This window comes from Heterodontus francisci, chromosome 6 (assembly GCF_036365525.1).
Source record: "Heterodontus francisci isolate sHetFra1 chromosome 6, sHetFra1.hap1, whole genome shotgun sequence".
NCBI classification, from domain to species: Eukaryota; Metazoa; Chordata; class Chondrichthyes; order Heterodontiformes; family Heterodontidae; genus Heterodontus; species Heterodontus francisci.
This window is the reverse complement of record NC_090376.1, coordinates 57,600,407-57,623,261: the sequence shown is the minus strand read 5'-3', so window position 1 is coordinate 57,623,261 and position 22,855 is coordinate 57,600,407. Positions and strand designations below refer to the sequence as shown.

The window sequence follows — 22,855 nt, the reverse complement described above, 5'->3', positions numbered from 1 at the left end:
ATAAATTTGGGATACTTAGAATGCCTATTTTTTTTTTTATGCACAGTATTTGAGAATTGCCTACAATAATTTAATGGGTCTTTGTTCTGGTCACTTACACATTTTGTTTATCTTGTTCTGTAATTCCTGGACGGCCTCCTAACCTTCAAGCTGCTCCTGTTAGCTTGATATTGTCTGTAAATTTGACTAGATCGGAATGAGTTTCTGAATCTAAGTTATTAATGTAAATTAGATGTAGTAGCGATCCCAACAGTGATTCATTCTTGAGGCACGCCAGTAAAATTCCCCACCCCTAAGCTGCAATAAGTCCTCTAGCTGCTCAACTTTAATTCTGTTCTGACTTGATATCTAAGGTTTGTGGGGGTGGACTGGAAAATGTCACAAGTGCAACATTCCATTGTGATGGTCCACAAGAGGCAATTCCATTCAAATGTTCTACAGATGGTCAAACTGTATAAGAAACACACACTGTATATGTCTTTATTGTTCTAAAAACTGTTTTGTGTCTTAAATTGTTTTTATGTATTCTATGAAGTACATCTGATTGGTTTTAGCCTTTATGTATTGTTCTTATGGTTTAATACTTATTGCCTTTTGGAGAAGTCAGCCTAGATTTAATGGCTAGCAATTATATAAAAAGTTTGAACTGTATGTAAGAGCAAAAAATGTGCAAAGACCTGTCCTCCTCAGGGAATAATGTAGTTGAATAATGAGTATGTATACCTGACCAAAAGTTGTAAATTTGGGTGTGCTGATGACGGTAGATAAACGCATCAAGTAATATGGTACTGAGATACACTTTGTCTTGAGTCAAGAGATTGATATTGGGAAAATTTTGTGGAATTACAGTTGGCTTCATTGCATTTGTATGAACAGGATTGGGCTCAATTCTTGAAGTAGCCTGTTAATAGATTCATGTGAAGAATTTCTACTTAAAATGCCACATGGGATGAAGAGAGCACTGTATATATGGAAGTTCCAGAGGCATTCAATAAGGTGCCTCATAAAAGGCTTTTTTTTTAAAAAAAAGGGTATATTGTAAATGAGGAAATGTTGCATCATAGAAAGTTGGGTGACAGAGAAGAAACATAGCAATAAGGTAAAGGGGTGCAGCTCAGGTTGGAGAATGGTTGGAGTAATGTACTTTCAGTCATTGCTGGGTCCTCTTTTGTTCTCGGTACATATGAATGATTTGAACTTGGTGCTTTTTGTGGCCATCTCAAGTGCCTTTGCATGGTACCTACCTCGGCTGACAGATCGCCATTCTGCAGCTATTGATGTGCATGCATTCATTCAGCGAACAAAGGGTTTTTCTGGATTCTTCCTCCTCCTGCATTGATAGTTGCTGAGATTTTTGTCTGCTGTTACTACTACTACTACTACCAGGACTATGAGTTGTGTAAAGATTTGGATCTGTCCGGAGGAGAAAGCTCAAGATTTATTTTTGTAAGTGATGATTGTCAGTTGAGTCATTTACATTCCTGGTATTCTAAAGAAAACAAGGCCTTTGAGGAAAATTTCAAACCATTCAATGCCATTGGTGCTGTAAATGACGCTTCCTGTTAATGCTTTTCTATTTTTGTCTGAATAAATTGCCTATGGGGTCAACTTGTATTTTAGTTTTCTTTTTTATAAAATCAAGTTACTTATAAAATGCATGCAACTTTGATTTTGAACATTCCAAACATTTGCACCAGGTCCATTTCATGTCAATACTGTGGTTGATGTTTCTTCCCCATGCAGCTTCTCACTTTCATCGCATAAATTGCCTATGTGTGCAAATTGTGTTTTAGATTTTAGCTAGCTTTGTACAAAATAAATGAACTATAACCAGCTTATAAATAGGAAAGTCAATTAGGATTCTGAAAATACATGCTGATGTTGAATATCTGTCAGGGGGAGTCCCATCTAAGTTAATGGATCCTGTAAAGTTCTCCTCACCACATTGCTTATAGGTGTAAATAACCACTACAATTTTGAGACCACTTATTGTTTTCAACATATAAATTTGGAAAACTCATTGGAGCTGTAATTTTCATATTTCCTTTAATAGGTATTTTAGTAATATATTTGGGTTGACACAGATCCTTTTCTAACAGCATCATGTTTATTCTGCTACCTATATTCTAGGTATTGTGCTCTTGCAAGACATCGACTTCCTGGGCCATATGAATAATTCTAGATACTTGCGGGAGTGTGACTTTGCCAGGTATTTATCATTATGCTAAATTAAATGGGATTGTGTCAGAAATGGGCATTTAAGACATTAATAATTCCAGAAGAGATGTATCTGAGCAACTGTCAGCAGGCAAGGAAGAAGAATCCAGGAAAACCCTTTGATTGTTGAATGACTGCACATCAAAGCTAGGGAGTAGATACAGAATTCTCTTTCAGGGACAATATTTTATTGGTATGATGGATGTATATGTAGAAAACATTAGCATAACCCTTCTGCTGCCAGTCAGCAAGATCATAATAGAACTGACAACTGTTTCCTGAGACAAAATCTCAGTAGATTTGACATTGAGTTCAGCCTATGTAAGTGACAGCCTGTTCTGACATCTGCTTAATTTCTAATTGTGGAAAAATATCTTGGAAAACAGTTGAAGTAGAAACTTGGCAGTTTAATTATTGCTGGCCATAAGGGTCATATATGGACAGTCATCCCTGTTTCAGATGGATATAGTCCATAAGTACAAAACTGCTCATAATTTGGCATGGACTGGCAAGCTCACTTAAGGGTTCACAGGATGGTTGGCATGAGAGATGGAAAATGTCACAGGAGTGTTCTTCAGAGGTAGTGGCTGAGGTACCTTATTGGGTATTAGTAGGGGATGTATTACTCTCAATGTAACTATAATATGACCTAGGAGTGTGGGATGCTATCTCTGTCTGCTTCAGTAGTAACAGCCTTCATGTTTGCAAAATTTGCTTTAAAAAATCATGACTAATAATAGAAGCCTAATATTTATTTGCAAAAAAAAACTCTGGCTGATTTATAATTTTAGTACATTTTATCTTGGTTTGCTTAAAGTAACAATTGCCTTTCATTTTAAATTCTACAAAATGATGACTAGTCTTCAAAGACAGTGTGTTAGGGCATGCCCTGATTGAACGTACTGTTTTATATGTGAAAGCCTTAATAATCAGATGAAACATATTTTGAATAAAAGGTACTTTTTGCTTGTCTTTAATTGTTGTTCTTACACTATTAACAGATAACTAATTTTTACAGTATTTTGTGTATGACAAGAATGATTGTAATTTTTGTTTTAATTGCTCCTCTTTTTGAGTTCTGCCATCCACAGTAGCATGGCTCATTAAGTCATGTGTTCATTGGATGTGTCAGTACAAAATTACTTCAGTCATATCCTACCTGTTTTGCTGGGCTTTGGGGAAAGAAAGATATTGGCTGCATGGTTTCCTTGGATACCTTAATATAAAATGGTTGACTCAGCAGCTTGTAAGTCAACCAGATTTTATTTTTCAATATTTAATTATCATTTAAAGATGATATGTGTGGCAATTAAATGTAATGTTTCAAATGGGGAACTTGCTATTTCAAGTTCTAGGAAACTGTGCAATGTTCTGGCTAAAAATGCTATGCTAACCTGAATATTTTGCTTGGCTATTGCAGTTAACTAACGCGGCGCAGTGGTTAGCACTGCAGCCTCACAGCTCCAGGGACCCGGGTTCGATTCTGGGTACTGCCTGTGTGGAGTTTGCAAGTTCTCCCTGTGTCTGCGTGGGTTTTCTCCGGGTGCTCCGGTTTCCTCCCACAAGCCAAAAGACTTGCAGGTTGATAGGTAAATTGGCCATTATAAATTGTCACTAGTATAGGTAGGTGGTAGGGAAATATCGGGACAGGTGGGGATGTTTGGTAGGAATATGGGATTAGTGTAGGATTAGTATAAATGGGTGGTTGATGGTCGGCACAGACTTGGTGGGCCGAAGGGCCTGTTTCAGTGCTGTATCTCTAATCTAATCTAATCGAAAGATGTGTTCATAATGGTTATCTGATTTGTTTTTTTCACTTTTTTGTTTACTGCACAGTGCATCTGTATCACTAGTATAAGATATCTGGCTTGTAGTGAAAATGTGTCGAATTTCTTCCATTTTTGGGTTAGGTTAGATCTGCAGGTTAAACCACAAACGCTTTAGAGCCAAGTCAGGAAGTGTGCTGTGTTGAAGCTTAAATGTGTGGTGCTGCATCGTGTTGGAAGGAAGCCAGTTTAGGCCTGCAATTTCCTACATGATAAACTCTTAATCTTGGGAGTGGTGTGCAGTCGATGCAAACTGGCTGCTTCCCCACAGGGAGAAAAGGAAAATCAGCTGATATGTCAATTATGTGATGAAGGCCAAGGAGAATGCCTACAGTCTTAACCAGGGCAATTGAAAGAAATAGGAGAATAATATATTAAAATAGGAACAAAGAATGAAAAAAATATATAATTCTGAGCTGTGAGCTTTACTCAGGAAGTAGCAGTGTTCAGTTGCATTATACTGAACAGGCCAGTACACAGGTTTTAGTGACTTTATTTTCACATAATCTCAGGAAATTAAGATGTTTTTACCCGTTGGCACTGGATGATGAGCCTTTAGAAAATATCTTACAAGGGCAGAGTGTAAAATGAGTTTCTGATTCACTATCGGCAATTTTGCTCCTGCCCAAGATGAATTTGTACTCTTTCCACCTGCCACTCACCACCCCCCACAAACACCACATGGTGCCAAAGACTCAACAATTTAGCTTGATGCCAACAGGTCAGAGACACCAGCATTAGCTAGTGCTACGATCTCTTTTACACCTCTTGATGCTCCAAGTTAACTGACACGGAGCAGTACCAATTGAATGATGGCATCAGTCTGTACCAAGGCATTGTCATCGCTGACAAGCAGCAAGTTATACGCAAGTCAGGTGGATTTTCTCTGATCCCTCCAAGATGGTAACTATTGATCTAGTAAAATGGTATTGTCCTCTGACTTAAGCCCCTTGATTTAGTGCTCGCAGCTTCAACTGGAACAATATCACTGAAGCAACCAATAACCTCCTGAGGGACATTAAAAGCAAGCATAAATATCTATCTTGGACCATTGGATATATCCTGGGGAAAAAAAAGCTTGAAGCAAATCCAGCTTTGTGTATCTCCTCACTGATGGAAATGGATGCCTCATCTTTAATTACATAAGCATAGTTCTTAGCCTTGCTATTTTCAGTGGGACCTCCTTCATCAGAGATCCTCTAAGGAGGAATCTTTAAGGAAAATAAGAGTCTGGCATCATTCCCCAGGCTACATTCAGGGAACCTTGGAGCACATTAGTCATGAAATGTACTCCTGAAATGTAATTCCCTGAACAAAATTGTCACTAATTTTACAGAATCACTTGGATGGACTAGCTAGAACCCCAAAACCAGTGGCGGTTCAAGAGCCTGCTGTAGAATGTCCTCATCTACTTACAGGTACTTCGGGACATAGTTCCATTCAGGGAGAAGAAGGGGCAGGGGGGAAAAGAGCAGCATAAGGAAATATTGACCAGGGCACATATTAGACCAAAGTTCAAAGTATGCAGAGTATGAGCTGCCCAAAGCCTCAGTGTACTGGCTCCAGAGGTTCCGAAACCTAGAATGGAATCCTTCCACTGATGTTTGAATAACCAAAGCAAGCAGATTTTAATGGATTCCTTATGGCTGCATACAGTCTACTCTTATTAATTCAAAATATTTTTTTCCTCTCAATTCAAATTATCCAATAGTTCAAATTAGCAATTTTTGAAGAAGAGGAGTAGTTAGTATTTAAAGACAATGGTCACAACTGACCTGGTTCACTGATCAAGTGCAAGGGAAGTGTAGATTTTAAGGAAAATGAGGAAGTGATCTAAGATAGCTGTGTTATAGATAGAAATCTCTGAGGTGGCAAGGAATCTCGATGGTAAGGGGCTTGGTGAGGGAATTCACTGGAAGGTGAGGTTGAGAGAGTACAGGAATATGGAAAAATTGGAGGAGAGTGAGTGAGGGGAATTAAATTGAAAGTTGAAATCATAAAGGCTGAGGATTCACTTGATGTGGAGTGGTGGGGCCTTGGGGTGGTGTTTATGGGGAAGAGAGGAGAAAATTACCAGAGGACTTTGGAGGGCTGTAGATGAGACGAACGTTGAAGTGGAAGTAAGAGGATGAGATGCTCAAAGTGGAAAATGATGCCCCAGAAGTATGGGGACAGATTGAGATTAGACCTAGCCTTGCCATTACTATGATGGCTAGAGATGGGCATGTGTCGGTGAAGTTGTCTATTGGGCATTATAAGGTAGAAAGGGTCATCATCTGTGAGCCAGGTTTCAGTAAGACCAATGATGTCAGTGGACCCATTTAGGATAATGTCTTAGATGATGTGAACCATATTTGTAAGGGAGCTGACGTCTTAACAGAGTGGACAGATAGTAGGAGATCTTTGGAGATGATGAGTGGAGAGTAGAGCCAGAGAGAAGTGGAATAGTGAGGAGTTTGTTCCTAGAGGGAGGTTGGGTGGACATGCTTGTGCCAAGCTAAGGGAATAAAACTGAGAGTTATTACTATAGGAGAGTAAGTGGCAGGAACCATGTTGATGGAGCAGTGGATGTTTAGAACAGAGCAGAGGAAAGTGGTGGATCCCAATCAGGAAGAACTCAATCATAGGGGATGGGTGGAAAAAATGCAGTGGAAGAGTAGTAGTGAGTCGTTTGAGGTCTCGGGTAGTTGGAAGGCAGATAACGGTAGGGACCAAGTAAATAGCCAATGGAGCAAGCTGGAACCAAGAGTATGAGAGGAAAATTGTGCACAAAAATATGAAAGAAGAACTTGGAACCAAGTGGCGCAGTGGTTAGCACCGCAGCCTCACAGCCCCAGCGACCCGGGTTCAATTCTGGGTACTGCCTGGTGTGGAGTTTGCAAGTTCTCCCTGTGTTTGCGTGGGTTTTCTCCGGGTGCTCCGGTTTCCTCCCACAAGCCAAAAGACTTGCAGGTTGGTAGGTAAATTGGCCATTATAAATTGCCCCTAGTATAGGTAGGTGGTAGGGAAATATAGGGACAGGTGCGGATGTGGTAAGAATATGGGATTAGTGTAGGATTCGTATAAATGGGTGGTTGATGGTCGGCACAGACTCCGTGGGCCGAAGGGCCTGTTTCAGTGCTGTATCTCTAAACTAAACTAAAACTAAATCAGAATGTACATGGAGTACATACAGGCAATCTGACTACATGTTACAGAATAGGTACAGTCTTTCAGACTATTGACAGCGGCACAAGTCCTTGCTTAATTTTTTGCCTCACTTCTACCAGAAAAACAGCAAAGTCAGAGAGCGATTTCTTGCCTGTGGTGTTCAAATTATTCTGATGCAGGTAAAATCAAAATTTACTCAATCACAAGTGATTTGAGAGTTCATTCCTGATTTGTGGTGTGCACAACCAGCACATAATTGATATTTTGTAGTCATTGTCAGTTGTCATGTTTAGACTACCAGTGATCAAACTAATGCAGATTTTCAGTTATTTTCTCATCTTGAATCATGGTCTTCAGAGATTTTGTTTTTATTCATTCATGGGATGTGGGCGTCACTGGCCAGGCCAGCATTTATTGCCCATCCCTAATTGCCCTTGAGAAGGTGGTGGTGAGCTACCTTCTTGAACTGCTGCAGTCCGTGTGAGGTAGGTACACCCACAGTGCTGTTAGGAAGGGAGTTCCAGGATTTTGACCCAATGCCAGTGAAGGAACGGCGATATAGTTCCAAGTCAGGATGGTGTGTGACTTGGAGGGGAACTTGCAGGTGGTGGTGATCCCATGCATCTGCTGCTCTTGTCCTTCGAGGTGGTAGAGGTCGCAGGTTTGGAAGGTGCTGTCTAAGGAGCCTTGGTGCGTTGCTGCAGTGCATCTTGTAGATGGTACACACTGCTGCCACTGTGTGTCGGTGGTGGAGGGAGTGAATGTTTGTGGTTGGTTTGCCAATCAAGCGGGCTGCTTTGTCCTGGATGGTGTTGAGCTTCTTGAGTGTTGTTGGAGCTGCATCCATCCAGGCAAGTGGAGAGTATTCCATCACACCTCTGACTTGTGCCTTGTAGATGGTGGACAGGCTTTGGGGAGTCGGGAGGTGATTTACTCGCCGCAGGATTCCTAGCCTCTGACCTGCTCTTATAGCCACAGTATTTATATGGCTACTCCAGTTCAGTTTCTGGTCAATGGTAGCCTCTAGGATGTTGATAGTGGAGGATTCAGCAATGGTAATGCCATTGAATGTCAAGGGGAGATGGTTAGATTCTCTCTTGTTGGAGATGGTCATTGCCTGGCACTTGTGTGGCATGAATGTTACTTGCCACTTATCAGCCCATGCCTGGATATTGTCCAGGTCTTTCTGCATTTCTACAGTATTTGAGGAGTCGCGAATGGTGCATAACATCAGCGAACATCCCCACTTCTGACCTTATGTTTAAGGTGAGGGGCGGGAGGTTTAAGGGGGATTTGAGGAAGAACGTTTTTATCCAGAGGGTTGTGACGGTCTGGAATGCCCTGCCTGGGAGGGTGGTAGAGGCAGGTTGCCTCACATCCTTTAAAAAGTACCTGAATGAGCACTTGGCACGTCATAACATTCAAGGCTATGGGCCAAGTGCTGGCAAATGGGATTAGGTGGACAAGTCAGGTGTCTTTAATGCATCGGTGCAGACTCGATGGGCCTCTTCTGCACTGTATTACTCTGTGATTCTGTGATTATGATTGAAGGCAGGTCATTGATGAAGCAGCTGAAGATGGTTAGGCCTAGGACACTACCCTGAGGAACTCCTGCAGTGATGTCCTGGAGCTCAGATGATTGACCTCCTACAACCACAGCCATCTTCCTTTGTGCTAGGTATGACTCTAACCACCAGCGAGTTTTCCCATTGACTCCAGTTTTGCTAGGGCTCCTTGATGCCATACTCAGTCAAATGCTGCCTTGATGTTGAGGGCAGTCACTCTCACCTCACCTCTTGAGTTCAGCTCTTTTGTCTAAGTTTGAACCAAGGCTGTAATGAGGTCAGATGCTGAGTGGCCCTGTCGGAACCCAAACTGGGTATCATTGAGCAGGTTATTGCTAAGCAAGTGCTGCTTGATGGCACTGTTGATGACACCTTCCATCACTTTGCTGATGATTGAGAGTGGACTGATGGGGCGGTAATTGGCCGGGTTGGACTTGCCCTGCTTTTTGTGTACAGGACAGACCTGGGCAATTTTCCACATTGCCGGGTAGATGCCAGTGTTGTAGCTGTACTGGAACAGCTTGGCTAGGGGTGCGGCAAGTTCTGGAGCATAGGTCTTCAGTACTATTGTCGGAATATTGTCAGGACCCATAGCCTTTGCAGTATCCAGTGTCCTCAGTAGTTTCTTGATGTCATGTGGAGTGAATCGAATTGGCTGAAGTCTGGCATCTGTGATGCTGGGGACTTCAGGAGGGGGCCCGAGATGGATCATCAACTCAGCACTTCTGGCTGAAGATTGTTGCAAATGCTTCAAAGGCCTTATCTTTCGCACTGATGTGCTGGGCTCCCCCATCATTGAGGATGGGGATATTTGTGGAGCCACCTCCTCCAGTTAGTTGTTTAATTGTCCACCACCATTCACAGCTGGATGTGGCAGGACTGCAGAGCTTAGATCTGATCCGTTGGTTATGGGATCGCTTAGCTCTGTCTATCGCATGCTGCTTATGCAGTTTGGCATGCACGTAGTCCTGGATGGTAGCTTCACCAGGTTGACACCTCATTTTGAGGTCTGCCTGGTGCTGCTTCTGGCATGCCCTCCTGCACTCTTCATTGAACCAGGGTTGGTCTCCTGGCTTGATGGTAATGGTAGAGTGGGGGATATGCCAAGCCATGAGGTTACAGATTGTGGTTGAGTACAATTCTGCTGCTGCTGATGGCCCACAGCACCTCATGGATGCCCAGTTTTGCATTGCTAGATCTGTTCAAAATCTATCCCATTTAGCACGGTGATAGTGCCACACAACACGATGGATGGTATCCTCAATGGGAAGCTGCTTCTAACAAATTAAGTCTTCAGCCTTATGCCAATTGATTAATTGCCCACCAAATATTTGCATCAGCTCTACTTTTCTGATGTAGTCCAGGTTTTCTTTAACAAGATGTCAGGATTATTTCAAAACTCTTGCTTAGAGATAAATCTGATTTGAATCCAAGTGTTTACTCCAGAACTTTGTACATTTGTGAATAATGCTGGAATTGTTTCAGGATGCTCCTCAAATTAAATTTAATGTATTTTCCAGGATCTCCCTCTATATCCGCAATGGTCTATTCCGTGTAACAAGAAAGTTAAAAGTTCATATGGTGCTCGGTGCCGCAACCATTCGATATAGACGATCTCTGCATTTGTTTGAACAATTCAAGATTCGGTCTCGAGTAAGTTGGTACTTTCTCTTTAACAGCAAAGAATACTGAGTCAAGATGATTATATTGAATTATATTTTTACTTTTCATCATGGTTCTCACATGTAATTGCAGAAAGTTTCCTCACACTAAGCAGCAAGAGACTGACTGTGCCTCGCTAATGTGGAGCTGGCTTTTATAACAGCTGGTGCTCAGCAGCCCATCTGCATTGGGCTGTCTGCCATGTTGGCAGGAATTGTAATACCATACCATGCAATGCACAATTTACCCGTAAGATGCAGATGTGTTTAAGCTGACCGGACCTTTTTAAGCTCACATTTTTGAGGTCAGTCGCAGTTTAATTGTTGGTTAATAAAGAAAGTTTCCAGATTGGAAGGTGCTTGTAAATTTCCAGATCCAGGTCAGGAACAAAAGCATAAAATAATTGCTTTTCCTATTGTCATGCAGGCCCCCACCTGCCCAGAATGAGGCACATAGATTTCGACACATGGACATTAAATTTTAAAATTGTTGCTGTGAAGAAAAGAAGGCGTATTACAAGGGGTTGCCAAGCCCCTGGTCTGGAAAGACATTTTTTTTTCATACTAGCAGACAGTGTTGGAACAAAGGAACCAGTCCTTGCCCCAATACACAGAAGAAACTTGGTCAAACCAGTCGGTCGCATGACCACCTGCTGGCCAACTAGGGGAGTTTTAAATTGGAGAAACAGTGTTTGAACTCAGAGGATTATTTGCTCCTGGAATGGAAGGGACCTCTGTCCAGTCTGCTCTCATCTCTCTCACCAGCTTCGGAAACCGTTAAAGACTTTGAACCCCAAGAGAGAAAAGTCTCCTACAGTGAACAAGGTTTAGGAAGAATACTGGGCCCCAACAAAAAGCAAGATCTACCTACAAGCAAGAACTACAGTGAGCTCAAAGCACAGTAACATAAACCTCCTCTTCAGAGATTGCCTCAATCCTCTCTACTTTGTTTTCCTTCTCTTTTCTGTCTCTCTATGTGCATATCGCGTATGCATGCTAGCGGCGTGTGTCAGTGGGCGTTAACCGAATTGGAGTTTGGGTTTAAGTTTTACTAAATTTCACTTTTCTTTAAACCTAAGAAAGCCTGTTTAAGCTCATTTCTTTGCCTTATAATTAGAAAGCGGTGAACAAGGAACAAGCGGGGCGGCACAGTGGCGCAGTGGTTAGCACCGCAGCCTCACAGCTCCAGGGACCCGGGTTCGCTTCTGGGTGCTGCCTGTGTGGAGTTTGCAAGTTCTCCCTGTGTCTGCGTGGGTTTTCTCCGGGTGCTCCGGTTTCCTCCCACAAGCCAAAAGACTTGCAGGTTGATAGGTAAATTGGCCATTATAAATTGTCACCAGTATAGGTAGGTGGTAGGGAAATATAGGGACAGGTGGGGATGTTTGTTGGGAATATGGGATTAGTGTAGGATTAGTATAAATGGGTGGTTGATGTTCGGCACAGACTCGGTGGGCCGAAGGGCCGGTTTCAGTGCTGTATCTCTTATCTTATCTATCTAAAAGGATTCACCAAGGGGGAGCTAAAAACACAGTCTGTTTAAAAATTTATTAAACTTAAACTTGGTTGATGCCTACAGATACAAGACATGCCCACACTAGCATGCACACGTGCAAATAGAGACAGAAAAGAGCAGAAGAAAAATAAAGTGGAAAGGTTTTAGGCAATATCTGAAGAGGAGGTTTATGTTACTGTGCTTCGAGCGCACTGTAGAGTCCTTGATTGTAGGTAGATCTTGCTTTTCATTGGGGCTCAGTATTATTCTTAAACCTTGTTCGCTGTAGGAAACTTTTCTTTGGGGTTCATGTGTCTTCAGTGGTTTCAGAGGCATGTGAGAAAGAGATGGGGGCAAACAGGAGAGATCTTCTCAGTCCAAGAGCAAACAATCTTTCTCTGTTCAAACTCTTTATGGCTAGTTCAAAAGACCCTGCAACAGCCAGTTAGTCATGTGACCAGCTGGTCTAACCAGTCCTGGATTGTATCACCTTAGCAGTCTCTGGAATGCTCCTCTTACACACAATACCTGGTGATCAAGGTCCATTGTGGGTTGAATGTGTTAGGGAATGATCCTTTGTTCTCCCAAGCACTGCCTGTTAATATGCAAATGTCTTTCCCAGCCACAGCCGATCTGTTTAACAAGTCATTTCCTCGCTCCAGCAACAGTTTAAAATCAATGTTCATGACAAAATTAGTGTGCCTCATTCTTGGCAGGTGGGGCCTAGCATGACACCTCCACATCCAGTGTAATGAAGTGCGATTTTTAAAGACAGCATTTCATTAAAAGGGACGAGAGATAAAATATAAGATACAGGGGAAAAACACACGCCTCTCTCGTTCTCTCATTCAAACACATTCATTCATAAATCCTAAAACTTATTAAAACTGCCCCCCCCCCCCCCCCCCCCATTTTTGGCATCCCAGTATACATGTGGGGTTTTTTTTGGGTAAGTTTTTCTTCAGTTTGCCCATTTCCAAGGCTGCCTAGGGCTTTTGAGATGGTTAGGTTTAATTAGCCCTAAATTGAAATTTGTTTAGCTCAGGAGAGTCAGTAGTGGACAGGTCTATCCTGAACACACTTTCAGTGCTTTGCTAGCTTATGCAAAGGCTTTTGACTTTGTGGTATGGGTGGTTTTCTTTGGTTCTGACTGTGGGAGAGGTTTCTTTGTTAATCTCTCCTTTTGTCCTCCGGGACACTCCTGCCTGCAGGTATTCCCCTGTGGCACTTCGCCTAGGTGAGGCATCACCCTCACAGTTTCTCTGCCCCCTAGAGTCTTTTTTTGTCTCCGCAGGTTCCTCTAAATGCAAATCTGGTGGGGTGCTTCTAGTATCTGGATTTAAGTAAGAGGATGTGGGGTCTAATTTTTCAACTTTTTCGGGGTTGGCTGACCAGACAGTAGAGGTTTCCATCCCGGACTTCCTTTAATCTGCCCTCTTGGTCACTCTTTCCCCTTCCTTGTCTAACCTTTTGCCAGCCTTCTGCCAGCGTGTCCCTTTTTGTTCTCGGCGGGGGTCCCTTACAGTTCACTAGCCCTCTGTTGGAGGGTCCTCCTAACACTGGTACAGGAGTAAGGAGTGCAGGTTTCACTGTAGGTTGGTGTTTCCCCTCAACCTGGCACATGTGGCATCTCCTGCAGTACTTCACCGCATCTTTGTGGAGTTTTGGCCAGTCAAACTGATGTTTTATGCGGGCTTTGGTCTTTTGTATACCAACCTGTACAGCCACTGTAATCTTGTGGGCCCTTCTTAATATTTCTCTCTGATACCTCCACGGCACCACTAACTGGTGAACGACTGTCTGCTCCTTGCCCTCGGGTCTGTGATGGGAACATTTCCTCATCTGTACCTCATTCTTTAAATAGTAGCAATCAGGGACTTCCTTTCCATCACTTTCACACTGGGTAGCCTGTGCTAACTCTCGTGATACTGGGTCGGCTCGCTGAGCATGAGCAAGGGTAAATCCATTTAATTCACTCCCTGAGTCTCCTAACTTTCCAAAGAAAGTCTCAGACAGACAGACCTGGTCATCTGCCTGCAGTGCCAATTCAGTCTCCTGTGGGGGAGCTGGTTTGATCATGGCTTGATCCACTACACATTCAGGGAAACTGCAGGGGTCTGTCTCCTGCGACGGCCCTGTCTCTCTGACCTCTTGTAGTCTTTCACTACTTGGGGGGGGTGGGGGGTGGTGGTACCACCTTCACCCCTGCCAGTTCATTACATAGGAGCAGGTCAACCCCGTCCACGGGCAGAGTAGGACCAATCCCTACGGTGACCAGTCCTGAAACTAGGTCGCACTCCAGGTGCACCCAGTGTACAGGTACAGGCATACACTGTCCTCCAATACCATTCACCACCATTGTGGTGTTCACTGCACGCTCTGGGGGAAAGATCAGGCCTTTTCCCAGTAAAAGGGATCTAGTGGCCCCTGTGTCCCTGAGAATTACTATGGGCTTGCTTGTCCCACTTGAGGGATATGGGGTAACTTTCCCTTCAGACACAAAACCCCGAGAACCTTCAGGAATCCAAATAGCTTTTCCTGCACTTGCTTGCTGTGTCTCACTCTCACTGCAGTTAAAGCCAATGCTTGTTCTGCTGTGCTTTCCATCAGGTTCACTCCTTCACTGAGCGGGTGTGCCCTGATTAACCTACTGGTTTTCCCTTTAGTTTCCAGCAGTCAGCTTTTAAATGCCCTGCCTTATTACAATGGAAGCATACAGGTCTCCGGGTCTCATTCTTGCTCACAGCACCTTTCTGGCTAGGGAAGGGCCACCTGTGTCTCCTGCTTTTCTTTTTCTCCCAGGACTGCTTGGGCTCCTGTTACCTTCCCACCCTTTGTCCTTTTCGGATTTGTGGGGGTGAGTAGGGAAGGTTCTCCCCTAGGAAACCAACTTATAAATTGAAGCAAACTCATTGGCTAGAGCGGCCGCTTGCCGGGTTCTCTCGACCCGCTGCTCCTCTACATGGGGCTGTATGGTGAGTGGGAGAGAGTGTTTAAATTCCTCTAACAGAATTACTTCTCTGAGATTCTCATAGCTGCGCTGTACTTTAAGAGCCCTCAGCCACTGGTCAAAAGCCAGCTGCTTACCTCTTTCAAACTCCAGATAAGTTTGATTAGCTTGCTTCTTGAGGGTTCTAAACCTTTGGCAATAGGCTTCAGATACTAATTCATATGCCCCGAGGATAGCATTTTTGGTCAGTTCATAATTTGATGAAGTCTCATCTGGCAACATGGAATAAACCTCATGGGCTTTTCCAGTTAGCTTGTTTTGTAGTAAAAGAGGATTCTTCAGTGGATTCAGAGGCTTGTGAGGAAGAGATGGGTGCAGACAGGAGAGATCTTCTCAGTCCAGGAGCAAATAGTCTTCCTCTGCTCAAACTCTCTGTGGCTAGTTCAAAAGACCCTGCAACAGCCAGTTAGTCATGTGACCAGCTGGTCTAACCAGTCCTGGATTGTGTCACCTTAGCAGTCTTTGGAATGCTCCTCTTACACACAATACCTGGTGATCAAGGTGTATTGTGGGTTGAATGTGTCAGGGAATGGCCTTTGCCCTTCCAAGCACTGTCTGTTAATAAGCAAATGTCTTTTCCAGCCACAGCTGATCTGTTTAACAAGTCATTTCCTCGCTCCAGCAACAGTTTAAAATCAATGTTCATGACAAAATTAATGTGCCTCATTCTTGGCAGGTGGGGGCCTAGCATGACAATGGGCTTAACTTTTATATGGACCGATTTGTTATCTACAAAGTTTACATATGAGATGAGGAAAGAAAGTAATATTTACATAGCGCTTTGTCACATCATTCAGGACATTGAAAGTATTTCACATACAATAAATTAATTTGAAATGTCGTCCTTGTTTCTAGCTAGGTGAATATGAGAGCAATTTTACAGAGAAATGGAATGAATGATTAGTTGATCTATTTTTTGATGAGTTTGGTTAAGGGAATGATGTTGGCCCTGACAGGAAGAATTCCCCTGCTTTTTGATTAGTGACAGAGTAGTACTATTAACAACTACTTAACCAGATAGACAGGACCTCCTATCAGATCTCATCCAAATGATAGCACTTTCATTGTTATAGAAGTCCCTGAGTAATCCACTGAAGGGTCAGCCTGGTGGAGTCTACTTAAGTGTTGATATATTAAAGATCACATGCAGGTATATACATACATTTTACATATGTGGATTGGCCATGGCATGCATAGGATGTCATGGCATCCACAAATACATAGAGGTGTATAGTGCCAGCACATAACAAGCCCACTGAGAGGGGGCACAATTCTAGATTTAGTCTTGGGAAATGAAGCTGGGCAAGTGGATGAAGTAGCAGTGGTTGACCATTTTGGAGATGGTGACCAAATACAGTTAGATTTAGCATTATTACGGCAAAGGACAAGGATAGAACAGGAGTAAAAGTTCTAACTTGGGGGAATGCTAATTTTACAAAGCAGAGAGATGGGCAAAAGTGAACTGGATACAGCTACTTCAAGGAAAATCAGTGGCAAACCATTGGGAGGCATTCAAAAGCAAGATTCTATGGCACAGAGTAGACATGTCCCCCACAAAGCAAAAGGGTGGTTTTCCCAAATCTAGAGCCCACTGGTTATCTAGAAGCATACATGGTAAGATAAAGCAGAAAAAGAAAGCTTCTGACAGTCACAAAAACTTAATACTTTAGAAAGCCTAGAGGATTATAGAAAGTGCAGGGGTGAAGTAAAAAAGGAAACTAGGAAAGCAAAGAGAGGACATGAAAAAATATTGGCAGGTAAAATCAAGGAAAGCCCAAAGATGTTTTATCAGTACATTAAGAGCAAGAGGATAACAAAGGAAAAGGGTAGGGCCTATCAGATATACAAGGTAGCAATTCTGAGAGATAGGATAAACTGCCACTCATAAAGGCATGGATTAATCAGGGATAGTAAGCATGGATTTGTTAAGGGAAGGTCTTACAAACTTAATTGAATCTTTTGAGGAAGTAACAAGGAGGATTGATGAAGGTAGTGCAGTGGATGTTGTCTACATAGATTTTAGTAAGGCATTTGACAAGGTCCCACATGGCAGACTGGTCAGAAAAATTAAAGCCCATGGGATACAGGGGAATGTGGCGAGTTGGATCCAAAATTGGCTCAGTGACAGGAATCATAGGGTAATGGTTGACAGATGTTTTTGCGAATGGAAGGCAGTTTCCAATGGCGTTCGACAGGGCTCAGTGTTAGCTCCCTTGCTGTTTGTGGTATATATTAATGATTTGGACTTAAGTGTTGGAGGCATGATTGGGAAATTTGCAGCTGACACAAAAACTGGTCATGTAGTTGATAGTGAAGAGGATTGCTGTAGACTCCAGAATGTAATCAATGGTTTGGTTGAGTAGGCGGAAAAGTGACAAATGGAATTCAATCCGGAGAAGCATGAGGTAATGCATTTGGGCTGGGCAAACAAAACAAGGGAATGCACAATAAATGGGAGGATGTTGAGAGGGGTAGAGGAAGTGAGAGACCTTGGAGTGCATGCCACAGCTGGAGTATTGCATACAGTCCTGGTCACCGCATTATAGGAAGGACATAATTGCTCTGGAAAGAGTACAGAGGAGATTTACAAGAAAGTTGCCAGGTTTTGAAAATTGCAGCTATGAGGAAAGATTGGATAGGCTAGGGTTGTTTTCCTTAAAACAGAGGAGGCTGAGGGGTCACTTAATTAAGGTGGTACAAAATTATGAGGGGCCTAGATAGAGTAGACAGGAAGGACCTGTTTCCCCTAGCGGAGAGGCCAGTAATCGGGGACACAGATTTAAGGTGACTGGTAGAAGGATTAGGTGGAACAGAGGAAAAGCTTTTTCACCCAAAGGGCGGTGGGTGCCTGGAATTCACTGCCCGGATCAACGGTGGAGGCTCAACTCATTTAAAAGGTACCTGGACCTGCAGCTGAAGTGCTGTAATCAGCAAGGCTACGGACCAGAAGCTGGAAGGTGGGATCAGATTGGGCGGCTAGTTTTTACAGCTGGCGCAGACATGATGGGCTTCGGCGTCCTTCTGTGCCTTAACATTTCTATGGTTCTATAGTTTTTTTTGCTAACCTGTGGTTGGAAGCATTGAATTGCATCATTGTGTAATGCATTGTTTCGTGATAGCAGGGCAAGCTTTGCGGCAGGGCTGAGGGAGATATTGAGACCAGACATCGTATTTCTGGTTTCCAGAATGTTCAAAAGCAAAAAGCATGACTAGAAAATATTCCCTTACTTTAACATGATCTAGTTTTCACCTGTGCCTTTCTACAATTAACATAAAGGGTATAGCAACCTAGTGATTTTGGTGCTGATCCAGAAACCCAGAAGTTGAGTTCAACTCTCACCATGGAAAGTTGCACAAAAACAACAACTTGCTTTTATATAGTACTTTTAATTTAATAAAGTCCCAAGGAGCTTCACAGACACATGAGCCACAGGAGATATTAGGGCAGATGACCCAAAGCTTAGTCAAAGAGTTAAGTTTTAAAGAGTATCTTAAAGGAGGAAAATGAGGTAAAGGGGTTTCGGGAGGAAATTAGGGTCCAGGCAGCTAAAGGCACAGCTGCCAATGGTGGAGCAATTAAAATGCAGTATATTCGAGGAGCACAGATATCTGAGGGTTGTGGGGCTGGAGGAGATTACAGAGATAGAGAGGCAAGATTAAAAGAATAAAACAGACAGTAGCAACATGTATACGAAATTGGCTGAGTGACAGGAAACCGAGATTAGTGGGTAATGGACATTTTGTGGCCTGGAGTAAGGCATGTGGTGGAGTTCCCCAGGGTCAGTGTTGGGACCCTTGCTGTTCCTGATGTATATTAATGTATTATATTATATTAGTGTACAGGCCACAATTTCAAAATTCGCAGATGATCCAAAACTTGGGAGCATTGTGAACTGTGAGGAGGATAGTACAGAACTTCAAAAGGACATAAACAAGCTAGTGGAATGGGCAGACAAGTGGCAGATGTAGTTTGATGTGGAGAAATGTGAGGTGATTCAGTTTGGTAGGAAGAGCATGGAGAGACGATATAAAATAAAGAGTACAAGTCTAAAGGGGCTGTAGGAACAGAGGGACCTAGGTGTATATGTGCATAAGTCATTGAAGGTGGCAGGACAGGTTGAGAGAGCAGTCAATAAAGTATACAGTATCCTAGGCTTTATTAATAGGGGCATAGAGTGCAAGAGCAAGGAGACTATGTTGAACTTGTACAGACACTAGTTCAGCATCAGCTGGAGTATTGTGTCCAATTCTGGGTGTCTTGTTTAAGGAAAGATGTGAAAACTTTGCAGAGCGTGCAGACAAGATTCATGAGAATGGTTCCAGGTATGAGGAACTTCATTTATGAAGATAGATTGGAGAAGTTGTGACTGTTTTCCTTGGAGGAGAAGGTTGAGAGGAGATTTGATAGAGGTATTCAAAATCATGAGAGGTCTGGACAGAGTAGATAGGGAGAAACTGTTCCCACTCATGACAGGATCAAGAACAAGAAGGCACAGATTTAACATAATTGGCAAACGAAGCAATGGTGACATGAGGAAAACCTTTTTCACACAGAAAGTGGTTAGGATCTGGAATACACGGCCAGAGAGTGCAGTGGATGCAGGTGTTTACCATCAACTTTAAATGCAGTTACATCATAGAGGAGTTCAAAATAAATTGCTTTCATTTTTAAAAATGATAAAATCAAGCCACCAAAGAAAATAAAAAGAATCTTGCTTAGTGGTTTTATCAAAAGTCAGAGAGAGCAGACTGATTATCTCCTGTTTTGTGACTCTGAAATAAGTTCCATTTCCATCCACTTCTCTAATGCTGACAGAGGAGGGTAGATTTCCTGAGTCTTTGCACGTGGCTGGGAACCTCACAAACGTGGTGCACTGGGCCCGTAATTTTTCAGTGCATGTTCATGCCATTTGAAATATCTTGCAGGATGTGGAATTGAAAAATTTGCTCTGTCCTGAATATTGAATCCCTGCTCTTATTCTGTTCTATATCTCCTAATGTTACTGTCCACGATTGCCAATGTTAATACTAGTGTATCTGATTTTATTTTGCAAAGTCTGACGCAGTGAGGCAGTAACGCTTGGGGTTTCCACAATAAACATCATATGATCATAAGCAGGAGTAGGCCATTCGGCTCCTCAAGCCTGCTCCGCCATTCAATAAGATCAAGGCTGATCTGATTGTGGACTTAACTCCACTTTCCTGCCTGCCCCCCATAACCCTTGGCTTACTTCCTAGTCAATCAAAAATCTGTCTAACTCAGCCTTGAATATATTCAATGGCACAACCCCACTGCTCTCTGGGGAAGAGGATTCCAAAGATTAACAACTCTCCAAGAAGAAATTCCTCCTCTTCATCTTAAATGGGAAACTTTTATTTTTAAACTGTGCCCCCCAGTTCTAGATTTCCCCCATGAGGGGAAACATCCTCTCAGCATCTACCCTGACAAGCCCCGTTGGATTCTCATATGTTTCAATAAGATCACCTCTCATTCTTGTAAATTCCAATGGGTATAGACCCAACCTGCTCAACCTTTCCTCAGAAGGCAACTCCTTGATCCCTGGAATCAGCCTAGTGAACCTTCTCTGAACTGCCTCCAATGCAAGTATATCTCTCCTTTAAGTAAGGGAACGAAAACTTTACACAGTACTCTAGGTGTGGTCTCAAAAATGCGCTGACCAGTTGTAGCAAGACTTCCCTTCTTTTATGGTTTGCTATTTAAAAGAGCCTGCACAGGTCAATGGGCCAAATGGCCTCTTTCTATGCTGTACCATTCTATAATTCTATATTCCATCCCCCTTGCAATAAAGGCCAACGTTCCATTTGCCTTCTCAATTACTTGCTGTACCTGCATACTAAAAGTTGCAGAGGCATTAAAGTGGGGTCTGAAATTATGAACTGAAAATCAGTCCACCGCAAAGGAAGGCTGTTATTATACTGCAGATAGCATGCCAAAACAACTGTGCTTTGTTTGTTTAAAATAACACAATAATGACTTTGATGAAGAACTCTAATGAAGGGTCACTGACCTGAAACGTTAACTCTGCTTCTCTCTCCACAGATGCTGCCAGACCTGCTGAGTATTTCCAGCATTTCTTGTTTTTATTTCAGACTTCCAGCATCTGCAGTATTTTGTTTTTATTACAATAATGACTTTTGTTTTCTAGTCAATTGCATTCCCTGACTGCCAGAGGAGTTGCTCATAGGCTAGCCTTGTGAAAATCATAGCCTTCTGATTACCAGTTAAAATGATGGCACATGAAGAAGTTTCTTTTCCACAGGGGTGATTTTTAAATCCCCCTGCCTAACAGGAACAGGGCAATAGCGGAAGTAAAATAACCTCAGGAGATTTGCCATCACATTTCTGCTTGATTCCCACCATTGTAACCTCTCCGTTATGTTAGGTGTTAGGTATCCGAGACGCCCGCTGAGCATGTCATTACAACCCTGATACATTTTTTGAATGTACAAAAACAGATGTCCCATCCAGCGCTGAACCAACTAATTAAAGCCTCGCGAGATTTGTTTCCAAAGAGCAGTCTTTAGAAGGTTGCTCAACTGAAAACACTCCAATCGTAGGTACCTGTTTGCAATACATATTTGGATTTTCATAGCACAGTTTGCCTTAGAGATTGCTTCTTTTTCTACACTTATTCTGCTCACACCCCCTTAATAAGCACACAGTTTATGATGGTTACCATTTTTGCTACTTTGATTTTGTTGAATCATGAGGGACAGTAGCAGAAGGCTGCCCTAACACAAGCAGGTGTGGGATGGGGTGGCTGTGTTGGAGAGGTGGGGAGGTGGAGAAGGAAGAAGGGCTACTTGGAGTATATGAGGCAGCTGTGCTTCTGCTGACAGGCTGTTGCAAACCTCTGCACACTCATACAAAGCCTTCTACCTACTGGATCAAGTGCCATACTTTGCCTGTGGCAGCGAACGTTACCATTGCCCAAACTTATTTACCTCAGGCTCTTCTCCAGGGTGTGACAGGAGACATTTCCTGAATTTCTCAGTCTACTGTTGATAACTACATCAAGCAGGTCACCAATGCCCTCTTTGGCAGGGCCAACAACTATTAGTCTTTCCAATGGACAGCAGTAGTCCGAATGAAAGGGCTCTGGGATTTGCTTCAGTGGGGAACTTCATTCATTCTATCAGTGTGCAGCTAGTCGGTGATCATCGCCACAGTTCAGTACCAGATTTCTAGGCAGCTGTTATCCTGCAGCCATCAGCCATTTCCACACACTTCTACCTATCAAGAAAATGTCCGAGAATGGCTGCTAGGTGCCTTCCTGCACATATGGCTTATAACAACCCTACATAACAGCACATCCACACAGATGAGATACAACCAGAGCCGTGGGACGATGATAATCATCAAACATGATGTTTGAAGAAACAGTTTAGCTGCATTGATAGGTCTGGGGGCTCCCTTTAAAGAGTCTCAAGCATTGTGAGGGTGTGCTTCATATTGCACAGCCTCTCAATCCAAAAGAAATTGTACATAGAGGAGGAACCGCAAGAGGCACTGCCCACATTTGATGAGAACTCTGTTGCAGGAAGTTGCACAGTAGGATGGGCCATTATGCACCTTTGCAACCAGAGATGCCAGGGATGAGTTGATTGTGCAGAGCTTTGGTTAACCTGTTTATTCACCTCAAAAGTTCCACAGTCCCCTCCACATCATTTCCTATTTCATCATTTGCCAACTCTGCAATGAAGCACATTAACACCATTGGACCAACCATTATATCTATGCCATCCTGACAACACAGACTAAAAGCCTGCTATGAAACCACACTGCGGCACAGTGGCGCAGTGGTTAGCACCGCAGCCTCACAGCTCCAGGGACCCGGGTTCGATTCCGGGTACTGCCTGTGTGGAGTTTGCAAGTTCTCCCTGTGTCTGCGTGGGTTTTCTCCGGGTGCTCC

At 43.0% G+C, this 22,855-nt stretch overlaps 1 protein-coding gene across 1 annotated transcript in view; it reads left to right on the top strand.

Annotated features, from left to right (window-relative positions):
• LOC137370970 (protein THEM6-like) overlaps window positions 1–22,855 on the top strand; it is a 36,707-nt gene that overhangs the window by 3,336 nt on the left and 10,516 nt on the right. Inside the window, exons 2-3 of the mRNA XM_068032862.1 lie at window positions 2,131–2,209; window positions 10,279–10,411. Coding sequence (XP_067888963.1) covers window positions 2,131–2,209; window positions 10,279–10,411 — 212 coding nt within the window. The remainder of the gene's footprint in view (window positions 1–2,130; window positions 2,210–10,278; window positions 10,412–22,855) is intronic.